General features: G+C 42.9%; 1 protein-coding gene across 4 annotated transcripts in view; it reads right to left on the reverse strand.

Moving 5' to 3' along the window:
- The window catches only part of LOC129545424 (acyl-coenzyme A synthetase ACSM5, mitochondrial), a 34224-nt gene extending 8482 nt beyond the window's left edge, over positions 1–25742 (reverse strand). For 3 of the 4 annotated variants that reach the window (XR_016036575.1, XR_016036576.1, XM_088832917.1), the window contains exons 1-10: positions 25609–25742; positions 22789–23004; positions 17006–17216; positions 13897–14104; positions 9906–10049; positions 8308–8461; positions 5609–5688; positions 3221–3344; positions 2002–2082; positions 1542–1643 (exon numbers count right to left, since the gene is read on the reverse strand). Coding sequence is in view for 2 of the 4 variants with exons in the window: in XM_088832917.1 (XP_088689043.1) it covers positions 1542–1643; positions 2002–2082; positions 3221–3344; positions 5609–5688; positions 8308–8461; positions 9906–10049; positions 13897–14104; positions 17006–17216; positions 22789–22992 (1308 nt within the window). In the remaining 2 variants the exon portion in view is untranslated. The remainder of the gene's footprint in view (positions 1–1541; positions 1644–2001; positions 2083–3220; positions 3345–5608; positions 5689–8307; positions 8462–9905; positions 10050–13896; positions 14105–17005; positions 17217–22788; positions 23005–25608) is intronic. The other variant, XM_088832918.1, reaches the window with a different exon arrangement.
- Positions 25743–26102: the final 360 nt, after the last annotated feature.

Consider the following 26102-nt stretch of genomic DNA (forward strand, 5'->3'; position numbering starts at 1 on the left):
TGCCTTTCTTTGGTTCCAAATAGGAAAAGGTGTACGTCAAGGTTGTATATTGTCTCCTTGCTTATTTAACTTATATGCAGAGTACATCATGAGGAACGCTGGGCTGGAAGAAGCACAAGCTGGAATCAAGATTGCCGGGAGAAATATCAATAACCTCAGATATGCAGATGACACCACCCTTATGGCAGAAAGTGAAGAGGAACTCAAAGGCCTCTTGATGAAAGTGAAAGAGGAGAGTGAAAAGGTTGGCTTGAAGCTCAACATTCAGAAAACAAAGATCATGGCATCTGGTCCCATCACTTCATGGGAAATAGATGGAAAAACAGTGGAAACAGTGTCAGACTTTGTTTTTTTGGGCTCCAAAGTCACTGCAGATGCTGATTGCAGCCATGAAATTAAAAGACGCTTGCTCCTTGGAAGGAAAGTTATGACCAACCTTGATAGTATATTAAAAAGCAGAGACATTACTTTGCCAACCAAGGTCCGTCTAGTCAAGGCAATGGTTTTTCCCGTGGTCATGTATGGATGTGAGAGTTGGACTGTGAAGAAAGCTGATCGCCGAAGAATCTATGCTTTTGAACTGTGGTGTTGGAGAAGACTCTTGAGAGTCCCTTATACTGCAAGGAGATCCAACCAGTCCATTCTAAAGGAGATCAATCCTGGGTGTTCATTGGAGGGACTGATGCTAAAGCTGAAACTCCAATACTTTGGCCACCTCATGCGACGAGTAGACTCACTGGAAAAGACTCTGATGCTGGGAAAGGTTGGGGGCGGGAGGAGAAGGGGATGACCGAAAATGAGATGGCTGGATGGCATCACCGACTCTGTGGACATGAGTTTGAGTGTACTCCGGGAGTTGGTGATGGACAGGGAGGCCTGGCGTGCTGTGATTCATGGGGTCGCGGAGAGTCGGACACGACTGAGCGACTGAACTGAACTGAACTGAATGTGTGAAGCTTCCAAGCTGCTACTAATGAGCAGGATTGAGAACCAGGTCAGCAGAGTTTTGTAGAGAAGAGTTTGGAGAAAACAGAATCTGTCACAAGCACCACCCAAGGTGGGTATAAGGGAGAATTAATTACTGAATTATCACAGAAACTTGGACTGGAAACCCAGGACACAAGCCCTGACAGCAAACCCTTATCCACACAAGACTCAAGGCAAAGAGTACTGAAAACTAGGTTCTTATAAGAAATTTTAATTTGACCTTTGATAAGTCCCTTCCCTTCTCTGAACCTTGATTTTATCATCATTAAAATGATTGAGTTGCCCGTATCTCATCATTAAAATGATGGCATGTACCCTTAGACACACCACATTTAAATCCCATGTCCTGTACATATTAATACTAAGTGATCGATATTGGATAAGTCCCTTCATCTTTCTATAACAGCTTCCTTATTGATAATAACGTCTTATCAATATTAGTGCCAACTCATACAGTTATTGCAAAAGCTAAACAAATAAATACTTATAAAGCATGGAGCACCATGCTTGGCACAGTGCAATTGCTGTGAAAATGGCCATTTTCTGTTACTTACCAAATAGCAAGTGAAGAAACAGAAGGGCCTGGTGGGTCTGACACGGATAGCAACATTCCCTTCTTCTCCAGGAGGTAAGACGTTACCCTCCTCATCTACAACCTGGCAGAGAGATCACAGGATGGTGTCTTGATATTTATATAGCCAGGCCACCCTGCCGGCTGTCCATTCCATTCCATTTCGTCGCTCAGTCGTGTCCGACTCTATGCGACCCCGTGGACTGTAGCCTACCAGGCTTCTCCATCCATGGGATTCTCCAGGCAAGAATACTGGAGTGGGTTACCGTTTCCTTCTCCAGGGGATCTTCCCGACCCAGGGATCGAACCCGGGTCTCCCACATTGGAGGCAGACGCTTTAACCTCTGAGCCACCAGGGAAGCCCCGGCTGTCAGCTATTGCTAATCCAGATATGTGTGTTTGCTCTTATCAAGCCTTATCAACAGTTGGGAGAGGCTGCCTACCTGCACATCATATGGTGGGAACGCTTTCCCCATGGATCCTGACTTGATTTTCATCCCTTTTGGATTGGCACAGATTAGAACCTGAAGAGAAACCAGAACCAATAAGGAGGAGGCTTATCTCCTTAGTCTCCTTCCTGGTCCATGCCTTTCCTTTCACTCTGGCTTCAAACTGTCTCCCTCTTTCTTCCTCTTCCTTTCATCTTTCCTTCCTTCCTTCTCTCCCTTTCCTTCCTTTCTTCCTTCAATTCTTTCCATAAAGAACAAACACTTACTGAACACTCAAATGGACACTCACACATAAAGAACTTAAGCTGTCACGAAGCGAAAAGACTCAATTGATCACCAAATCTGTGCCCAGGTGGCTGTAGAGAATGCTGTTTAAGACCAGACTCTGACCAGAGACAGACATGGGTTGTCCTGGTGGAGACAAATACCTCAGCCATGAGCATTAGTTTGCTGGCTATGGTGTCATTGTGAAATTAAATTACCTTTAAAACAAAAGGAAGGAAAGGCCGATTCTGTTTTTAACAAAAGTTAGTATTGGCAAGCCACTCCAGTACTCTTGCCTGGAGAATCCCATGGATGGAGGAGCCTGGTGGGCTGCAGTCCGTGGGGTCGCTAAAGGTCGGACACGACTGAGCAACTTCACTTTCACTTTTCACTTTCACACATTGGAGAAGGAAATGGCAACCCACTCCAGTGTTCTTGCCTGGAGAATCCCAGGGATGGGGGAGCCTGGTAGGCTTCCGTCTATGGGTTCACACAGAGTCGGACACGACTGAAGTGACTTAGCAGCAGCAGCAGCAGTATTTTGTTACTAGCTTCTCTTCCTTGTGAATGGGGAATGGATTTCCCTGGTGGCTCAGATCGTAAAGCATCTGACTGCAATGCAGGAGACCTGGGTTCGATCCCTGGGTTGGGAAGATCCCCTGGAGAAGGAAATGGCACCCCACTCCAGTACTCTTGTCTGGAAAATCCCATGGATGGAGGAGCCTGGTAGGCTACAGTCCATGGGGTCGTAAAGAGTTGGACACAACTGAGCGACTTCTCTTCTCCTCCTTGTGTACAGGGCAGTCCCTGAAGGTGTCACAGCCAGAAATGCAGGTATCCCTACAGAATGCAGAAAAAGCAGCTATCCCTATAGACAAGTTATCCCTACTGACTGGCTGAGGGCTCAGATGGAGGTGACCTGGGCAGGGACTGGCCTGGCAACACTCACAGTTTCAGACTGACCATAGCCTTCGTGCAGCTCCAGGCCCGTCTGGCTCTTCCACTTTTCCCTCACATCAGGAGTCAGAGCCTCCCCTCCGGTCACACAGTGTCTCAAGCTCTGAAACTGGTATCTTTCTCAGCCAAAAAACAAGGCCACATATGTCAGAATCCCCATGCCCAACCTCACACTCTAGCACAGCTGGCAGACACCTTGAGGCACTAAAGCATAGGCTGCCATACTTATAAAGGTTATAAATCTGTCCCAAGTGCCCTGACCTTGCAGCTATGGACAAAAAACTTTTTAAAAAATCTTATCTGAGTTTGAAATAAAATCAGAACCTCATACAATAAGTTTTGGCATAACAATGGTGAATTCCATGTGAATTGGTCAAAATGATTTCGTTGCAAACAGATTGATAATAAGTTGGTTAGGACAACCATCTATGAAAAAGAGAAATCAATTAACGACTAAGAAGATAGAAAGTAGCCCTTTCAGTTCAGTTCAGTTCAGTTCATTTGCTCAGTCGTGTCCGACTCTCCGTGACCCCATGAATCACAGCACGCCAGGCCTCCCTGTCCATCACCAACTCCCAGAGTTCACTCAAACTCATGTCCACAGAGTCGGTGATGCCATCCAGCCATCTCATTCTCCGTCGTCCCCTTCTCCTCCCGCCCCCAACCTTTCCCAGCATCAGAGTCTTTTCCAGTGAGTCACTCGTCGCATGAGGTGGCCAAAGTATTGCAATTTCAGCTTTAGCATCAGTCCTTCCAATGAACACCCAGGATTGATTTCCCTTTGAATGGACTGGTTGGATCTCCTTGCAGTACAAGGGACTCTCAAGAGTCTTCTCCAGTAGCCCTTTAGAAACCCCAAAATTCTGACAGATATTAAATATATTGCAAAAGTATTCAACAAATTATTCAAAATGTGAAAGATCAGAGACTGTAGATAAGTTTGTGATCATTTTCCCCTTTGGATTAAATTGGTTTGGCTATTACCTAATATTACCAAGTATCTTTCAATCACTTTATGCTTGAACAAATCATTCTAAGTCTGCTTTTGATCAAATCATGCTGTGTAAATATTCACAATAGATCAATGGATATGAAGAATTCTTACATCATAGAAGAATTAACCTTGAGAATCATGGAAGAACTCACTCTCTTAGACACTTTATGACCAGATATATGGGATTAGGGAAGATAAGGGGGTTGGGGCAACTCCCATTATTTGGGAGAGAATAGACAAGGGAGACAGAGATGAGGGTCAGCAGGTGACCAATGGGCATGGACCTCTCTCTACCCACCCCAGCAGTGAAACTTGCCCTACCAGAAGATGTTGCTTTGGATTCACCCAAGATGGGAGCCATTTGAAGTGTCTTGTCACTTTCTGTTGGGTGCCCAGTGGCATTCACTTGAGAATGGCTGGCTGGAGTTAGTATGGGACTAGGGATGGAGCTTCCATTGTGGTGGACTTGTTAGTCCCACCAGACCTAAGGCTCTGGCCACAAACCTATTTCACAGGTGATTAACAATTATCCATCAATTTTTATAATCTCATTGCTGAGGGAATGGCCTATGGGTATATGGGTGTAAGCACCAAAATTTCAGACTGTTTAGTTCTACTCAGTTCAGTTCCATTTGGTTGCAAATTCCTGGGGGCCAGAAGTTCATTCCTAAGAGGTGTCTACAAAGGATATGTGTGTATATGCTTGTGAGTATTTGTGTACATGTGTGTGAGAGAGACACTGAGAGAAAGAAAACTGGAATAAGAGAGGCACGTGTTATCAGGGGTACCTGGAAGGAAAGTTATGACCAACCTAGACAGCATATTAAAAAGCAGAGACATCACTTTGCCAACCAAGGTCTGTCTAGTCAAGGTTATGGTTTTTCCTGTGGTCATGTATGGATGTGAGAGTTGGACTGTGAAGAAAGCTGATCACCGAAGAACTGACGCTTTTGAACTGTGGTGTTGGAGAAGACTCTTGAGAGTCCCTTGGCCTGCAAGGAGATCCAACCAGTCCATTCTAAAGGGATCAGTCCTGGGTGTTCATTGGAAGGACTGACGATAAAGCTGAAACTGCAATACTTTGGCCACCTCATGTGACGAGTTGATTCACTGGAAAAGACTCTGATGCTGGGAGGGATTGGGAGCAGGAGGAGAAGGGGATGACAGAGAATGAGATGGCTGGATGGCATCACTGACTCAATGGATGTGAGTTTGAGTGAACTCCGGGAGTTGGTGATGGACAGGGAGGCCTGGCGTGCTGCGATTCATGGGGTCGCAAAGAGTCGGACACAACTGAGTGACTGAACTGAACTGAACTGAATTGCGCTATAAATTTAGATACTTGGGTATCTAAAAGCACCACAGCACCAAAAAGATGGGCCATACCTGGTTAGATCCTCCTGCACAAGCAGACGGAAGATGGTGGGGACACAACAGAGGGTGGTGATCGGGAACCTGGACAGAGTCTAAACAAAAACAAAGTGTGGAGATCTTTTTAGAGTTAAGAGGGTGGCATTTCACGGAGGGGGAGTGGGTGAATCAGGTCTTTATATTCCCATCACCAGAGGAGAAAAGTTGAAAACGCCATGTGGTACCCAGCCTCCAAGATGGCCTGGAATGATTTCCACCTGAGTGAGTGAGTGAGTGAAGTCGCTCAGTCGTGTCTGACTCTTTGCGACCCCATGGACTGTAGCCTACCAGGCTTCTCCGTCTGTGGGATTCTCCAGGCAAGAGTACTGGAGTGGGTTGCCGTTTCCTTCTCCAGGAGATCATCCCAACCCAGGGATCGAACCCGGGTCTCCCGCATTGGAGGCAGATGCTTTACCATCTGAGTCACCATTTCCACCTACCAGTATTTAAACTCGATCCCCTTCCACAATGTACCACATTTGGTCTATGTGACCAATAGCCTAACACAGATGTGGCATTAGGACCACAGCTTTCACCTGGGGCACTGTCACTGTCTCTCCATCTCTTGGCTCCCTCACTCTGGGAAAGACAAGCTGCTGTGTTGTGAGTACACTCTAGTCGTCCAATGGACAGGTTCTTGTAGTGAGCAACTGAAGCTTCTGGCAAAGAACCAGTGAGAAATTGGAATTTTCTAAAACCTACATAAGTGCAGTTTAAAACATAATCTCCAATCCCAGTCAAATATCAAGACAGCTGCAGCCCTAGCTGACATCTTTTTTCTTATTTTTGTGATAAACATAACAGAAAATTTACCATTTTAACTATTTTTAAGTACGGTCCAGCGGTATTAAGTAAATTCATGCTCTTTTGCAGTCATCACCACCGTTCACCTCTAAGACTTTTTGTAATCTTCCCAAACTAAAACTCCCTACCTGTTACATGATAACTCCTTATTTCCCCTACCCCCATCCTCTGACCATCTACTTTGTTTCCATGAATTTGAATATTCTAGGTATTTATATATGGGCATGTATATATGGGTATTTTTATATGGGCTTCCCTGGTGGCTCAGAGGTTAAAGCATCTGCCTCCAATGCAGGAGACCCGGGTTCAATCCCTGGATCGGGAAGATCCCCTGGAGAAGGAAATGGTAACCACTCCAGTATTCTTCCCTGGAGAATCCCATGGACAGAGAAGCCTGGTAGGCTACAGTCCACGGGGTCGCAAAGAGTCAGACACGACTGAGCGACTTCACTTTCACTTTCAGGTATTTATATATTATTTGTCCTTCTGTCTTATATATTATACCACTTAACATAATGTTTTCAACATGATGTAGTATATAGCAGAATTTCCTTCTTTTTAAAGGCAGAATAATAATCCATTGCAAGTATGTGTCACATTTTATCTGGGTTGCTAGAACTTGGATTGCTTCCACCTTTTAACAATTATGAATAATGCCACTGTCAACATGAGTATAGCTTTCTGACATCTTGACTGCAACCCTTTGAGAAACCCAGATCCAGAACCACCTGGAAGCTGATCCCAGATTCCTGATCATCAGAAACTGTGAGATAATAAATATTTGTGCTTTAAATTTCTATGTTGTTTTAGTCACTAAGTTGTGTCTGATTCTTTTGAGGCAAGAATACTGGACTGGGTTACCATTTCCTTCTCCAGGTGATCTCCCCAACTCAGGGACTGGAAGGTGGATTCTTTACCACTGAGCCACCAGGGAAACCCCTTTTTAATTAATATATTTTGGAGTAATTTACTACACAGCAGTAGACGACTGACATACTGCTTCAGAGTAGGGGGAAGTGGAGGGAGAAGGCACACGTTGGCCTATCAAGCCCTGGACGAGTAATAATGATGGTGAGTTTGCTAATGATGATAAAATAATTAATATATGTTAAGAACCTACTACGTGCCAGGCCATAGGCCTAATATTATTTAATTCTCATAACAGCTCTCTAGAGCCATATTATCCCTTTCTTCCCTGCCAATGAGAAACATGAGGCTAAAGGAGATTATGTGACTTTCCCAAGAAAACAAAGCGAGCAAACGGAAGATGTAGGATCAAAGGCCAGGTCTGACTAATGGCCCAGCCTGTTCTATTAACCACCATGTTATACAGCTTGCCTCAATGCAAAGAGCATGGGCAGATGGTTCCTCTGATATTTTAAAAAGTTGTGGTTAGGATGTGGAGGGCAGAAGAAAGATGCCCTGTATCTTCACTGGGGACACTGATGATGAGAAAACCCTGGAAGGATGGGCTGGAGAGTCAAGGATTGGGTGAACTGTCTATGCTCTGCATCATGGGCAGCAGCACACAATGTTGAGGAGTAGGTTGTAATTTTCCCCCAAGGTTTTGACAAGAGCACAAGGAAGAAAGTAGTATCAGAAAAGGCACCCCACAGAAAACCAAATAGAACATGCAAAGGTTTGGAGATGTTAAGTGGCCTTATGTCTAGGAATATAGTTAGAGGATGGGCAATGATTCAAGACAACCAGGAGGGCATGAACCAGATTATGGAAGGTCCTGGGAGACTTTTGGGTTAATGTCAAAGAAACTTTGTAGTCACCGGTTCATGCCTTTTATCCTGCACACTCAAAACCTATATCCCACTCATCTAACTTATACCCGACACAGAAGAGGTGTTTTTGTCTCTTACATTTAAGATAAGTTTGGCATCGACCCGGGGCAACTCATGCACAAAAATGCAAGACCCATTAGGCCAGGCAGAGAAGAGAGTCCAGGCCGCCTTCGCCCAGCCAGTGTCAGTTGAGTTCCAGAAGATGTCTGATTTGCTCAAGGCCACCCACCTCCTGCCAAAAATTGGAGAAAATCAGAACCCTCAGCAGTGTTTTAAAAAGAATTACATTAGTCTGTTCTCCTATTTGGAGCCTTACTCACTCACTTACACTTGTCATATCTGTATAAGAACCATAAAGCCAAACTGCCTCCAAAGCATTTATTGAGCATCTTCTATATTCCTATATCCTAGGCTAGAATAAAAAAAACAAATGTGCTGTTTCCAAACACTTCGCAGTCTACTGAGAGTGATATATAAAGGAACAAGTAATCTCAATATAATGTGGAAGGGCACTTTATTTGTTCAGTCAGTATTTATTCAGTATTTATCCTGCCCTTACCACTGGCGATAGAGAAATGAATGATTAGTCTTGCTTGGAGGGGCTTATAGTTTAGTAAGTATAGGCATAAACTTGGCATCATCCTTGAGGTTTGTCTGTCACCTCCCATCAAATCTTATTAGGTCCGCATTCAAAATACTTTCAGGATCACGCTTCCTCTCACTCCTTCCACTGCTATTCCCCCAGGCAAGCCTCCACCTTTGCCTCTCAATGCACTGGCCTCTTAAGTGGCCCTCTGCTTCACCTTTGATTTCTACAGTTTATTCTTAACCCAATATTCTGAGTTATCCTTTAAAAAAAAAAAGCAAATCAGATCTTGTCACTCCTCTGCTCAGAACACTCCAATGTTCCTCAAAAAATTACATAGGCTCACCATATTATCCAGCAATTCTACTTCTGATTATATATCCAGAAGAATTGAATGGATATTTGTACACCCGTGTTCATAGCAGCAGTATTGACAACAGCTAAAAGGTGGGAGCAATCCAAGTGTCCATCAGTGGATAAGCAACGGATAAGCAATATTAGTATAGACATAAGGAACATTATTCAGTTCTAAAAAAGAAGGCGATTCTTACATAGGCTACAACATGAATAAACCTTGAAGGCATTATGCTTAGTAAAGTAAGTAAGACACAAAAGAAAAAATATTGTATGATTCTACTTTTATGAGGTTCCCAGAGGAGTGAAATTCATTAAGACAGAAAGTAGAATGGTTGTTTCAGGGCTGGGGGTAGGAGGCATTAGGGAGCTTTTGTACAATGGGTACAGGGTTTCAGATTTGCAAGATGAAAAAGTTTTGCAGCTGAATGGTGGGAACGATTGCACAAAAATGTGAATTTACTTAATGACACTGAACTATATACTTAAAATATTTAAAGTGGTAAATTTAATGGTACGTGTAGTTTACCACACTTAAAAAAAAAAACAGAAACACCTCCAATTGTTTCTCACTTCACTCAAAGTAAAGCCCAAAGCCTTCTGATCCTTACCTGATTTGACCCCTTGTTAGCTCCTAACTTCAACTCCTGCCACTTTCCCCATCATCCACTCTCCTCCAGCTCATCCACCTACTTTTCTGTTCCTTGGACCCACCAGACAAGCTGACCCCTGGTACCTCCCACTGGCCACAAAACCCAGTCCGTAGCTGGCCTGGGTGTGCTCGACCATCTTGGGGGTCCCAGTCGTGCCGCTTGTGAAGTAGATGGCCACTGGGTCTTGACTCCTGGTCCTTGCACAGTTGTGTTCTGTGGATGCCTCCCTGTAAATATAAAAATATTACAGGGGTACTGCTAGCAGTGCCAACAGTCATAGTCACAGTAATATCTACAACAACAAGACAGGCTACATTTGATAAATACCATGTGTCAGGAACCTGCTGGAAGCTCCAGCTTGAGTTATCTCTGACCCCTACAATCATCTCATGGGGTTATAACCATTTGCACATAAGGAAATTGAGGCTCAGAATAATTAAATGACTCACTCAAAAAAACCTGTGCTTTTATCAAGGCATGAGACCTTCTGGGGGAACCAGCATTTTTGAGTTCTACCTCAGCTCCTGGTAATTTAGAGTTGTTTTCCTAAGTGTTCCCTAAATTTGGAGTTTTGAGATGTGGGTAATTCCTAAAAGTTTTGTGATCTGGAGAATGTTCTAATTCACTGTTTTTCAATCCTGGCTGCATCTTAGGATCACCTGATAGGTTTTTTGAAAGAAATACTGTTTCCTGGGCTCCAAGTTGAAGAAAATGGAATCAGAATCTTTGTTGGTGGGCCTGGGCACAGTTTTGGTTTTTTTTAATATAAATTTATTTATTTTAATTGGAGGCCAATTACTTTACAATATTGTATTGGTTTTGCCATACATTGACATGAATCCACCTCGGGTGTACATGTGTTCCCCATCCTGAACCCCATCCTGAACCCCCCTCCCACCTCCCTCCCCATACCATCCCTCTGGGTCACCCCAGTGCACCAGCCCCAAGCATCCTGTATCATGCATCGAACCTGGACTGGTGATTCATTTCACATATGATAATATACATGTTTCAATGCCATTCTCCCAAATCATCCCACCCTCGCCCTCTCCCACAGAGTCCAAAGACTGTTCTATACATCTGTGTCTCTTTTGCTGTCTCGCATACAGGGTTATCGTTACCATCTTTCTAAATTCCATATATATGTGTTAGTAAACTGTATTGGTGTTTTTCTTTCTGGCTTACTTCACTCTGTATAATAGGCTCCAGTTTCATCCACCTCTTTAGAACTGATTCAAATGTATTCTTTTTAATTGCTGAGTAATACTCCATTGTGTATATGTACCACAGCTTTCTTATCCATTCATCTGCTGATGGACATCTAGGTTGCTTCCATGTCTTGGCTATTATAAACAGTGCTGCAATGAACATTGGGGTACACATATTTCTTTCAATTCTGGTTTCCTCGGTATATATGCCCAGAAGTGGGATTGCTGGGTCATATGGCAGTGCTATTTCCAGATTTTTAAGGAATCTCTACACATTTCTCCATAGTGGCTGTACTAGTTTGCATTCCCACCAACAGTGTGAGAGGGTTCCCTTTTCTCCACACCCCCTCCAGCATTTATTGCTTGTAGATTTTTGGATAGCAGCCATTATTACTGGCGTGAAATGGTATCTCATTGTGGTTTTGATTTACATTTCTCTGATAGTGAGTGATGTTGAGCATCTTTTCATATGTTTGTTAGCCATCTGTATGTCTTCTTTGGAGAAATGTTTGTTTAGTTCTTGGGCCCATTTTTTGATGGGTCGTTTATTTTTCTGGAATTGAACATTTTTTTTCGTAATTTTTCTAAGTTCCTTACATAATTCTAATGACTGCCAAAATTAAGAGCCTGCTGATTCAGACCAACCTGACAGCTCATCAAAATCACGTGGGCAGATCACTGAATATAAGGATCTGGGCCCTTGTTCAGATATGTCTGGTTAAGTAGGTCAGATGTGGGACCTTAAAATCTGTATTTCAAACCTCACCCCAAAATAAATAAATAAATGGGGCTTCCCAGGTGGCGCTAGTGGTAAAGAACCTGCCTGCCCATGCAGGAGACATGAGAGATGAGCTTTCGATCACTGGATCAGGAAGATCCCTGGATCAGGAAGATCCCCTGGAAGAGGGCATGGCAACCTACTCCAGTATCTTGCCTAGAGAATCCCATGGACAGAAGAGCCTGGTGGACTACAGTCCATAGGGTCACAAAGAGTCAGACACAATGGAAGTGACTAAGCATACACTCAAATAAATAAATAAATAATTTCCCATTATTTTATGGTGGAAAGTTAATATTCTAGTGTAGGAAAGGACATTCAAAAAAGCATTTACCATGTCCTTAAGCTTTTAAATATATCTTTGTATCTAACTATATTTCTTACATATATTGATTATTTTCTGTTCAACTTTCAGCTGCTTATGATTATATTGGAATAGAAGGAAAGTATAGACAATGCCATTTGTTGGAAATATAATATTTTATAAAATACAGGACACATTATTTATAACCTATGCTTGTGAGTCTTATAGTCCTAAAAATTATAATACAATTAAATGCAAGTGACACAAAGTTTTCTTTTAAGCTAGGGACAAGAGACAAATGCTGATATTAGTCAAAAAAAAAAAAAAGTAAAATAGCAGGTGAATCTGGTGCCCCTGATCTATGAAGACAAGCATTTGTGACTTAACAGTGCAGGCCCGGGTGAAGGACCCATTTTAGTTCTGGCCTCCAGTCAAGACAAAGTCTAAAATGCCCAGTTAGATTTCCATGAGTCCTTGCTGCTGCTGCTGCTGCTAAGTTGCTTCAGTCGTGTCCGACTCTGTGCGACCCCATAGATGGCAGCTGACCAGGTTCTGCCGTCCCTGAGATTCTCCAGGCAAGAACACTGGAGTGGGTTGCCATTTCCTTCTCCAATGTGTGAAAGTGAAAAGTGAAAGTGAAGTCGCTCAGTCATGTCCGACTAGTAGCGACCCTATGGACTGCAGCCCACCAGGCTCCTCTGTCCATGTGATTTTCTAGGCAAGAGTACTGGAGTGGCTTGCCATTGCCTTCTCCGCTGAAAGGCAAATGGCTTCGGTTCTGTCCCAACCTTAACTTCATTACTTATCATCATCTCAAACACGTCATTTTATCTTTCCAGGTCTCAGTTTCATTATCTGGAAAATTAGGGTAAAGTGCACTTTATAGGGTTTTTCAAGGATTGAATAAGACAATGCTGATTCATTATTGTTTCAGTGAATTATTGAATTCATTATTCATTATTGACAAGTATTATTCATGCTTGTCACAAAACAGGTGTTCACTAAGTTTTTGTTGCAAGATTGAATGCAGGTGAATGCTAACCCAGCACAACACCTAGAATACATTCAGTTCAGTTCAGTCGCTCCGTTGTGTCTGCCTCTTTGCAACCCCATGGACCGCAGCACGCCAGGCCTCCCTGTTCACACCAACTCCCGGAGTCCACCCAAACTCATGTCCATTGAGTCGGTGATGCCATCCAACCATCTCATCCTCTGTCGTTCCCTTCTCCTCCCACCTTCAAACTATCCCAGCACCAGGGTCTTTTCTAATGAGTCAGTTCTTCGCATCAGGTGGCCAAAGTATTGGAGTTTCAGCTTCAATATCAGTCCTTCCAATGAATATTCAGGACTGATTTCCTTTAGGATGGACTGGTTGGCTCTCCCTGCAGTCCAAGGGACTCTCAAGAGTCTTCTCCAACACCACAGTTCAGAATACATTTAGCACTCAATATATGGAAGAAATTAGATTATTAATTGACCACCTACTATGTACTAAGTGCATCATGTAAATCATCTCATTTACTCCAGCTGATAATCTGTATTTATTACATCATAGAGACAAATGCACAAAAAATCTAGTGATAATTCCAGTACTGACTAAGTGAGTAACACTGAAGGAACTTCAGGTAGTAACTGGGATTAAGTCTCAGGTCCGTTTGGCTTCCAAAGTGATTCACCTTTCTGATTCACTCTCTCCATGTGCAATTAGAAATGCATTCTTTTTACGCAGGGGAGAAATGCTGTGGCCTCATTTTCATGCTCTCCTCTGGAGAGTTCCAACTTACCAGAGGAGTTCCCTGAAGTTCATCCAGCCTGGCCGATAGCTGTCTGACACAAGCAGCTTGGTCTGAAGGGAAGGGCAGGCGGCGCTAATGGCATCCACCCGTGGAGCCAAGGAGTCACTGGTGATAATGGCCTTGGGTCTGGATGCCTGCAGCCGAAATTTAAGGTCTTTTTCTGTCAGCTGAGAGATGCCGGGAATCATGATGGTCCCTGATACCACACAGAGAGGGAAAGTTGACTGGGTGACAGGGAAGATCCCTGTGAACAGATCCAGACCAGATATTCCCAGATAGAAGCAGGAAAGGGCCAGAGATACTTAGAATGCCTGAACTGGAAGAGGCACTATTAATGATAAAATATTGAAATTCAGAGAATGTTTACAGAGCATTTACACATGCTAAGAACTTTGCATGCATTATTTCATTTAATTCTTACAACCCTGGAAAGTAGATGTTATCATTAAACCCATTTGGCAGATTCAAAACACTGAGACCTAGACCTTTATGCCTTAAATAAATTAACTAGCCCAGGATCACACAGCTAAAATATTGTAGAGCTGTGACTGTGAACCCAGGCAGTGGTAACCTTAAGACTCCATGATCTTGAACACTGTATTACATTGGCCTAGAAATTACCTGGATAAAGAAATGGCAACCCACTCCATTATACTTGCCTGGAGAATCCCATGGAAAGAGGAGCCTGGCAGGCTACAGTCTATAGGGTCTCAAAGAGTCGGACACAACTGAAGTGAATTAGCAAACACACACACAGAGATTACCTAGTTCAATGCTTTTTCAGGCCTTTCAAACAAAAGGCTGTAGTGAATCTTAGCATTGGGTGTGGGTCACTTGGGGCAGCAGCAAGGGGATAGCAGTGGGGGCTCCATGGCCCCATATAACTTCAAACAAAACCACTCTATAGTAGTTGAGTTCATCTACTCTCAAGGGGAAGTGATAAGGAAGCAGAAAGCAGGGGCAAATTTTAATCAGACTCTTGAAAAACCACTTGAACATCTCAGAACGCAGGCTGTAAACACTCCACACTCCACTGAGTCCAACATTCTCATTTCACAGATGAGAAGAAAGAGATCCTAAAATAATCGGCCACCCAGTGAGTGAGGACAGAAGTCAGAGGAAAGGGCCAATCCCAAATAGGGTGAAGTCCAAGCAAAACCCTCATTTCCCTTCTCTCTATCTCCCAAACTTTACAGGACTTAAAGCCCAGCGTGAACACTTTGGGAGCTGAGCAGTTTGGTTCTTCACTCCACCTCTCTGTTGCAGCTGTTTCTAATCCAAGTCTGTTCTATCCGGAGCTTTGACGGCCCAGGCAGATGGTGGACAGCTGGAGCTGTCAGCAAGAGAAACGAGGTGAACACCATAGACTGGAAGAAAAGTGATAAGTGCTTATCAGGAGAACATGGGGATGTGAGAATGTGAGGTCATTCAGGCAGTGCAGCCTTGGAAATGAACAGGATGCTAGACTTGATGTGGCGATGGAGAACATGGCCTTGAGCTACTTGGACAACAAAGAAATAGGGTATGTGCATAACTGGGGAAACTGGAGACATTTTCCATTTATCATTCCAGAAAAAAATGATAATAATACTGCAAAGAGAAGTTTTGATCATGCAAGGTGCCTAACAGAGTGCCTGGAGCATAGCAGGTCCTCAGGATCACCCTTACCTCAGTCCTCATTTAAATGGATTTTATATTCATGGCAGAATATGGAGAAGTCCCCAAACCTGTGTGCTTGTTTCTTTTCTTCAGAGCTGAATACACTTTAATGGTGCTCACTTTTATTTATTGTCCAGAAATATGTAAAAATAAAATGTTGGGGAGGACAACCTATTCACAAAATGGTTGGATTAAGCTTGATCATACAGGAAGGTTAATTTTCTGACATGAGTTTGTACTGATTTGCAAACATTTGTGACAATAAATTTCAGGTAGATTGTTCTACAGATATGACTGGAAGGGAGTGGATGACATTCTAAGTGGTAGAAAGTTCCTAGGGGATGGAGAAACTAGCACTCCACCAAAAGTAGATGTCTTGCTTTTGAAAAATCAGCCTAAAAACTCCAACCCTTTCAACATGTGCATAACACAGAGCCAGCAGAGGCGTTTGGGGCTCTAAGGGCTATATCCTTTGGCCTTCCCTCTTTTGTGGAAAGAACCATCTGAAGATCAATATGTTCAAGATAGCAGTCATCCCTGATGGGTGAGGCATGTGTGCTCCAATTCACCACAGTCCTCAGCACTCCCTGCTGCTTCACACTGTTAGGGAAATTAAATGAATGGTCTTGTTTAGGCTTCAGAGACAAAGCAGAGCAGTCCTCTGATCTTGCTTCTAACCTTCTGGGACACTGCCCTGACTGGGAGTGACTGCTTGCTGTGAATGTAAGACTTCCAGCACCAAAGATAAAATGGGGGAGAAATCTTGAGATTGTTGAGCCCCTGGAGGGGGCCTGGCCAACCAAGCCCCAGGCTTAGCAACATTCTAAGTTTTACAAGACAAAACAAACAGTATTAACATGAAACCAGGCTTGCGATTTGGTCACAGATTGATGACGATGTCAGTTTTCGTAGTTCTGGGATTATAAGCAGAACACTGAACTGCAATCTTTGAAGTCTCACCCATGGAGTCTACACACTGCCTGGGACCCTTTCCCAACTGGGACTCCAAATGTGCTGTGACTCGGGGCTTCCCAGTGCTGTTTAAGTCTGGATGTTGGTCAAAACCCAATTTGGTGATGTATTCTCTGCTCTTTCTATTTCTCTTTTCTTTTCATGTTGGTATGTTGAAAGTAAGCTAGATAATTCTCTAATACATATCTGTATTCTTTATTTGCATTTAACGAGTGGTTTATTAACAAATCCTTTGAACCTGAGACAAAAGTGAAAATGTTCAGCAAAACACATACTGACCTGCTTTGATCAATTATGGTGCTATCTGGCCCCTGTATACAATCATGTTGTGATTGGTGGGTAAAGGGGAAGTAAACAAAATTACACATGAGGTTCTACTTGCTCCACCTCCCAGACATTTGGATGCTGCCCAAACTCAGGCTGGTTGTATCAGCCCCAAATGGGAGTCTCAGCCTGGCTCACTGACCTGTCCGCATACAAGCCACACTGACCAGCCACCACTCTGGGAGCCGTGGGAGCACCACCATCATTCTGTCTCCAGGCTGCAGGCCACACGCACCCTCCAGCACATTAGCCGCCTTCCTGGATTGCTCTCCCAGCTCTTCAAAGCTCCACTTGACCTCTGCTCCTGTACCATCAACCCACCAGAAGGCAGGGATTGGGGGTCGGTGCCCAGCCTAGACAGTTGTATAGGCAAAAAAGAAATGGAAACGATGGGTGATGATTTTTGTTTGCTTGTTCTTCTTCTTTTTTTTTTAATTTAATTTTTTTTACAATAGTTATTAAATTCACAGGTTTAAAAAATCAAAATGATATGAAAAGGCATGTGTTGAGAAGGCTTCTTCCACACTGTGCCTATCCTGCTCCCCACTTTACCTGTCTCAATGAGCAACCAATATTATTCAGTTCAGTTCAGTTCAGTTCAGTCGCTCAGTCGTGTCCGACTCTCTGCGACCCCATGAATCACAGCACGCCAGGCCTCCCTGTCCATCACCAACTCCCGGAGCACACTCAAACTCATGTCCACAGAGTCGGTGATGCCATCCAATTATTAGTTTCTTGCAAATCTTTCCAGTGAATCTTTAGGCAAACATAAGTATGTTCTTTTTTTCCATCCCATCTTTTTAATGCAAAAGATAGTCTAAGAGTCACACTATTCTGTGACCTCCCCTTTATAAAATTGAGATGTAATTCTCCTACCATAAAATTTACCATTTTGAAGCTCACAATTCAAGGGTTTCTGGTATATTCACTAAGTTATGTAACCATCACTACTATCTAACTCCAGAAAAATTTCATTATCCTAAAAAAATGTTTTATAGATTAGTAGTCACAGCCTATTCTCTCCTTACCAAGCCCGTGGCAACCACTAATCTATTTTCTGTATGGATTTGCCTATTCTGGTTATTTGACATGAATGGAATTATACAATATGTGGCCTTTTGTGTCTGGTTTCTTTCACTTAGCATGTTTTCAAGGTTTATCCATGTTGTAGCATGTATTGGTGTTACATTCCTTTTAATGGCCAAATAGTATTCATATGCATGGATAGACCATATTTTGTTTATCGGTTCATCAGTTGATGGACATTAGGGTTACTTCCACTTCCATAATGTTGTTATGAACATTTATGCATAAGTGTTTGTGTGAATATGTGCTTCTCTTCTCTGGAATATACACCTATGAGAGTAGTTCTAGGTCATATGATAACTCTATGAGGAATTGCCAAACTGTTTTCCACAGCATCTGCACCATTTTACATTGTAGAGGTTTCTAATTTCTCTATATCTTTGTTAACACTTCTTAGCAAACACTTTTTGTTTTTTGTTTTCCTGTTGTTTCTGTTTATTTCTTCTTGCCCAACACTTTTTTGTTTGTCTGTTTTTGTTTTTAGCCATGTCACTCTGTGTGAAATTGTATCTCTTTGTGGTTGGGATTGCATTCCCTTAATGAATAAAGATGGTAAGCATTTTGCCATGTGTCTGTTGGCAATTTGTTAATATTCTTTAGAGAAATGCCTATTTGAATACTTAGCCAATATTTTAATTCAGTTCTTTATACATTGCAGATATGTGCTATATATATATATAAACACACACATGTATATACACAAATTATATATCTCAGATATGTGATTTTGTGTGTTGTCTTTTCATTTTGACTTACAAATGCTAGAAATGTTCATGAAATTAAATTTATCTACTTTCTTTCATTGCTTATACTTTAGAAACCATTACCTAATCCATGATATGCACCAATACTTTCTTCTAGGAATTTTATAGCTTTTTTCTCCTTCATTTAGGTCTTTGATCCATTTTTGAGTTGATTCTTGTGTGTGATGTGAGGCAGGGATCACCTTCTTTTTTTGCATGTGAGTATCCAGTTGTGCCTGCACCATTAATTGGAAGGTCAATTCTTTCCCCACTTAATTTTCTTGGCACCTTTGTTGAAAACTGATTGACCGTAGATTTATGGATATATTTCTGATTCTTAGGTTTATCCCATTCATCTATGCCTATCCTTATGCCAGTACCAGTTTGTCTTCTTCGTTTTTTCCCCACACAGGCTTGATTACTGTAACTTTGTAGTAGGTTTTGAAATAAGAAAGTGTGTGTCCACCAGGTTTGTGCTTCTTTCTCAAGATTGTTTTGGTTATTTTGGGTCCCTTGCATTCCCACATGACTGTTTGGACAAGACTGTATATTTTTGCAAAGAAGTCTACTGGAATGTTGATAAAGCTTAAATTGAGTATGTAGATCAATTTGGTATACACTGTCATTTTTTGCAACTTTATAATTTCTACCTTAATAACAGTTTTTAAAACATACAGATCAACTAATCCATACTATTACTTTATATAACAGACTTCAGGTAAGCTTTTAAATGTATGCATAATGTAATACATAATTATTCTCTGGTAGTTCTTGGCTGCTAAATGTTAAATTTCATCAGATGTATTTTAACATTTTCAGAATAGTCACAAAAGATATGTAATTTTTGCATAATGAGGTAATATCTCTGGGGCATTCTCATTGAGATACACCCAGATGTTAACCAGAGTATCTTTAGTATACATTCCTTGGATTACTCTAATCTTTAGTTAGTTTCTAGCGATCAATGCAAAGAAATAGAGGAAAACAACAGAATAGGAAAAACAAGAGCTCTCTTCAAGAAAACTAGAGATACCAAGGGAACATTTCATGCAAAGAGGGGCTTGAAAAAGGACAGAAATGGTGTGGACCTAACAGAAGCAGAAGATATTAAGAAGAGGTGTCAAGAATACACAGAAGAACTGTACAAAAAAGATCTTCACAACCAAGATAATCACGATGGCATGATCACTCACCTAGAGCCAGACATCTTGGAATGTGAAGTCAAGTGGGCCTTAGAAAGCGTCACTACGAACAAAGCTAGTGGAGGTAATGGAATTCCAGTTGAGCTATTTCAAGTCTTGAAAGATGATGCTGTGAAAGTGCTGCACTCAATATGCCAGCAAATTTGGAAAACTCAGCAGTGGCCACAGGCCTGGAAAAGGTCAGTCTTCATCCCAATCCCAAAGAAAGATAATGCCAAAGAATGCTCAAACTACCGCACAATTGCAGTCATCTTACACGCTAGTAAAGTCATGCTCAAAATTCTCCAAGCCAGGCTTCAACAATATATGAACCGTGAACTTCCAGATGTTCAAGCAGATTTTAGAAAAGGCAGAGGCACCAGATATCAAATTGCCAACATCCACTGGATCATGGAGAAAGCAAAAGAGTTCCAGATAAACATCTATTTCTGCTTCATTGACTATGCCAAAACCTTTGACTGTGTGGATCACAATCAACTGTGGAACATTCTGAAAGAGATGGGAATCCCAGACCACCTGACCTGCTTCTTGAGAAACCTGTATGCAGGTGAGGAAGCAACAGTTAGAACTGATCATGGAACAACAGACTGATTCCAAATAGGAAAAGGAGTACGTCAAGGCTGTATATTGTCACCCTGCTTATTTAACTTATATGCAGAGTACATCATGAGAAACACTGGGCTGGAAGAAGCACAAGCTGGAGTCAAGATTGCTGGGAGAAATATCAATAACCTCAGATCTGCAGATGACACCACCCTTATGGCAGAAAGGGAAGAGGAACTAAAACGCCTCTTGATGAAAGTGAAAGAGGAGAGTGAAAAGGCTGGCTTGAAGCTCAACATTCAGAAAACAAAGATCATGGCATCTGGTCCCATCACTTCATGGGAAATAGATGGGGAAACAGTGGAAACAGTGTCAGACTTTATTTTTTTGGGCTCCAAAATCACTGCGGATGCTGATTGCAGCCATGAAATTAAAAGATGCTTACTCCTTTGAAGGAAAGTTATGACCAACCTAGATAGTATATTAAAAAGCAAAGATATTACTTTACCAACCAAGGTCCGTCTAGTCAAGGCTATGATTTTTCCCGTGGTCATGTATGGATGTGAGAGTTGGACTGTGAAGAAAGCTGATCACTGAAGAATTGATGCTTTTGAACTGTGGTGCTGGAGAAGACTCTTGAGAGTCCCTTGGACTGCAAGGAGTTCCAACCAGTCCATTCTAAAGGAGATCAATCCTGGGTGTTCATTGGAAGGACTGATGCTAAAGCTGAAACTCCAATACTTTGGCCACCTCATGCGTCGAGTTGACTCACTGGAAAAGACTCTGATGCTGGGAGGGATTGGGGGTGGGAGGAGAAGGGGACGACAGAGAATGAGATGGCTGGATAGCATCACCGACTCGATGGACATGAGTTTGAGTGAACTCCAGGAGTTGATGATGGACAGGGAGGCCTGGCGTGCTGTGATTCATGGGGTCGCAAAGAGTCAGACACCACTGAGCAACTGAACTGAACAGAGTTCTGAAAAGTTGACTTAAAACTTATGACTTAAGTTTTTTGTTTTGCTTTTATGGAGAATAAAATTTCAGAAAGCCCTTATTCCATCATTTTTTCTGACTTAACCCTCTTTGTTTGATTTTTTCATTAGGAGAAGTCTTCTAAGGATGAACCTGCATGAATGCATGCTAAGTTCCTTCAGTCCCATATGGCTCTTTGCGACCCCATGGACTGTAGCCCACCAGGCTCCTCTGTCCATGGGATTCTCCAGGCAAGAATACTGGAGTGGGTTGCCATTGCCTCCTCCAAGGCAGGAGAGAGCTGCTGTCATCCCCACTCTGCAGGCAAGGAGCTGGGGCCACTTTAGCTATACACATATCCTGTGACCTTATGAAATCCAGGGGACTGTAGAGCCTGGCAGGAAGGTCATTTCAGGGAAACACTGGATGAGCTCAGTGTGGTTTTATTTATTTATTTTTAAATCTTACACTTTGTAGATAGTAAAGGAGCATGCTGACCCCATCTCTTACTTCTCATTTAATTCTCACAGCTCCAGTTGGCATACTGTATGACTCCGTTTTTACAGATGAGACAACTGAGATCCAAGAAGCCTAGCAATTTGCTCAAGATCATGCTTCAAGCAGATAAAGCCCATCTATCAGACAGCAAAACTTGCTTTTACATCTCAGTCATTCTCATACCACCCCCATACATTTTGCCATATCCACTAACAGTAGACTATTACTACATCTACTCACAATACTACTTTTTTCTTTAAACAAGCTCTTCTTAAAATTAACATAAATAAATTTCTTTGAGATAAAGTTTATATTCTCCTACTATAAACAAAAGGTATCTTTGACATGGAGTACGAAGAGAGGCACAATAGACACACAAGGAAGGGAGGACAAAGAAGGAAGCAAACGCACTGAGACACACAAGGAAATCCAGATCGTCTGAATTCAGTCCTGTGTATTTGCTGTGATCTGTGAAAAGCTTTGAGCCTGAGCCAAGCTCTCTCCTTGTTTAAAAGGGACGGACGCAATGTGAGGAAGATACTAAAAACAGATTAGTAGTAATACAAAACCTTCTCCTTCACTTGCTCAGAATGATTTGAAGGAAATCAAATCATTGATTTAATTGGGGCGAAACTCTCACCCTGTGTAATTTGAGCTTAGGGATGTGAGAATACTAGGGATTAGGCAGGGGTGTGTAAGGCCCAAAACCTTGGTCATAATAGCTTTTCTAAGGCTTAAGTGCTCACAGTTTAAATTTTAAGACTTGCAAAACTCTCAAGCCAAAATGTACACATGTCTTGTAGCCTTGAGTCTCACTGGGGTTTTGTGAAGGCGGAATCTGATGCCCAAGTTGGACCCTAGGACACCGTGAGCTTTACCTTTTCCAGCTGACTCCACACGTCCAGCACATCACGGGCAAAGTTGAAATACTCAGGCACTGGCTGCCTGCCCAGGCTGATGGCCTCCCAGGTGGCCACAATCTTCTGAGGGACAGGAAGAGGCGGGGGCTGCCCATGAGACCCAGAGATACCCCGGGCATTTCTCAGTGCCTGGAGGACCATTTCTCTTAGCCATAGCCTCATGTTGCCTCCTGCCTGTCGTCAAAGAAGAGAGAGAAAGTCATCATGAATTTTGGGCTTTAGGGAGACACTGAGGTTGGAGAGAAACCTATGGTCAGCCCTAGGGTGACCACAGCAAATATTGGCTTGTAGGGCAGAGTCTTGGGCTTTAATCTGACTTCCATGGTGTGATTTTGATCATTTCTCCTCCCTGGGCCTGGGGTTCATCTCTTCCACCTTTCACGGCCTGTTGGGTCTCTGTGGAGGGCAGGAACTCAGAGCCCACCTCCCAAGGCTCAGTTCTTCAAACTGAATCCCAAAAAGCCTTTGGCAAATCCTGAACTTGCCTGATAAGCCTGAGGAAAGTTCCAGAGAAGCACCTTCCAAAAGAAATGTGATATGAACCACACTTCCTCCTGTAATGCACAATTCTCTGGTAGTTTCACTCAAAAAAAAAAAAAAAAATAGAAAGAAAGAGGTGAATACATTTTATTTAACTATTGCAGAATGGAATGGAATGACGTGAAGTGAAAGTCGCTCAGTCGTGTCTGACTCTTGGGATCCCATGAGCTATACAGTTCATGGATTCTCCAGGCCAGAATACTGGAGTGGGTAGCTGTTCCCTTCTCCAAGGGATCTTCCCAACCCAGGGATTGAACCCTGCATTGCAGACAGATTCTTTACTAGCTGAGCCACAAGGGAAGCCCTTGTGGAATGGAATACTTCCTGCCATGTCAGTGGGCAAGAAATGTCACAACCATCAGTGATTTGGGGCCTCCAAATGTGAATGGGGGCTCCCCAAAGGGAATGCAATGCCTGCTATCCAGCAGATTCAACGCTCCCTATGGTGATTGCTGAGGAGCTGGGGAAGGGTGCGAAATACAAGAAGCAACCGTCCACTACATCTGCCATTCCTTATGGTGAACAAGGAATTAAGGATGTAAACAATCAAGAAACAGGGTTTGGCTCCAGATAGCTGAAGGGCGTATGAGTGAGTGAGTGAGAGTTGCTCAGTCATGCCTGACTCTTTGCAACTCCATGGACTCTAGCTTGCAAGGCTCCTCTGTCCATGGAATTCTTCAGGCAAGATTACTGGAGTGGGTTGCCATTTCCTCCAGAGGGGCATATGAAAGGAATGAATTATCTGGTTTTCCATACTTAATAATCTTTGATGTTCAGACTGCCTGCCCCCTTTGTTCCAAACTTGTATATAGCCTGACTCCCTTTCCTGCCTCCTCAGAGCAATTTTCTCAGGGCTCCTGAGATGCTGCCTCCTGGGCTGGGAGTCCTTAACATTCCCACCAAATAAAATAATTCTCTACTTTCAGGTTGTGACTAATTTTTCAGTTGACACTGGCCGTATCCCATAATTTCAAACATATAATCAATATCAGAAGATATTAGCGAGATATTTTATGTTCTGTCATTCTTAAGTCTTTGAAATCCAATGTGCATTTTCCATTTACAGGCATACTTCGGCTTAGACCAGCCACATTCAAATGCTTCAAAAGCTACACGTAGCTAGTCTCTACTGTATTGGACCAGAATAGTTTTAGTATCTGTATATTCAGAGTGTGGTCTATGGACCAGTGACATCAGCATTACTTGGGAACAGTTTACAAAGGCAGAACCTTAGACCTCACCCAAGACCTGTGGAATTAGAATCTGCATTTCAACATGAACTCCAGGCCAGCTAAGCACATTAAAGTTTAAGAAGTGAAGCAGTGGCCACAGGACTATATCCCCAGATTCCTTTCCTTTCTGCCAAGTTCCTCTTAGTAATAATAATAATAGAATACAGTAATAATAACTGCCATAGACTAAATGTTTGTGCTCCCCCCAAATTCATATGTAATTTAATCCTAACCTTCAATGTAATGGTGTAAGGAGGTGAGGCTGCTGATTGGTGATTAGGTCATGAGGGTGGAGCCCTTATAAAAGAGACCCCAAAGAACTCCTTCCTTCCTTCTGCTTGCTGAGGGTAGAACTATGAATCAGGAAACAGGCCCTCACCAGACACCAATCTGTCCATGGTGCCTTGATCTTGCACTTTCCAGCCTCTAGAACTATGACAAACAAATGTTGTTTAAACCACCGAGTATATGGTATTTTTGTAGAGCAGCCAAAATGACTAAGATAACAATAATAATGGGCCAGGATAACCAGAAAAGCAATAATAACTGTCATCTTCTTAAGCATTTGAAAAATGCCTTATAAATGTTACTTCCTTAAATCCTCATAACTGTGTAATGTGTTATGTTCTCTATTTTACAGATAAAGAAAGTGAGGCTTGGAGGGGAAAAGTGACTTCCAGGTCTCACCTCCCAGAAAGCTAGACCTCAGTCCCTATGTCGCTACCAGCCCCCCGGAGGGCGGGCTGGAGGTGGTGGCTGCAGCTTCAGGATTCCCTTTCCTTCACCTCCCTCCCTTACTCTTTACCTCTCCAGAACTCTGCCCCAATCCCTTTCCCCCGCCTTTCTCTCCTGGATTCCTGGGGTCCCTTGACAGCAGATAGTTAGAATCTCAGGCTTCCTTCCTAAGTTTATCAAAACCCCATTCCCGGCCCTGTCCCCTTTAGGCTTTATCAGTAAAGGCCTGGGGCAGCTGACACCTCCTGCGAAGCATTTCTCTTCACTGTACCTTGTTCTTGAACCCAGGAAATTAGAAGACTTCCAGGTTTTGCTTCAGCGGAATGCAGGCCTTTGTGCCTGAAAACATTCAGGCTCCCAGGAACTCTGGTAAAGGCGATCTGCTAACTCAGCCTCCCGTGTGAACTTTGGCCCCAAATGCAGCCAAGAGAGGGCAGAACCTGAAGTCAGCAGAGGACACATGGTATCAGCTGGTCAGCACACTTGAGCCAGTGAGAGTGGCCCTGCAACTTTTTTTCACAGATGGGAGATGCAATTCCAACCCCAGTGCCTGGAGGGTCCTGGACCTAGGGGATATTTTCCCTGAAAATTCAGGTCACCATCTAATCCAGAAAGAGAACAGGAACTTGCATTATATTCTGGCAGAAAGGAGACAAGCGTGACAATAATATAAATTAAATCATGTCCCTTTTCTGGGTAAAACCCTCCAGAGACAGGAAGTAGACAAGAGGTAGATTGGCAATTGCCTAGAGGAACTGGACACAA

The sequence above is a fragment of the Moschus berezovskii genome, chromosome 27 (assembly GCF_049115385.1).
Source record: "Moschus berezovskii isolate FMDL1 chromosome 27, NW_MosBer_1.0, whole genome shotgun sequence".
In the NCBI taxonomy this organism is placed as follows: Eukaryota; Metazoa; Chordata; class Mammalia; order Artiodactyla; family Moschidae; genus Moschus; species Moschus berezovskii.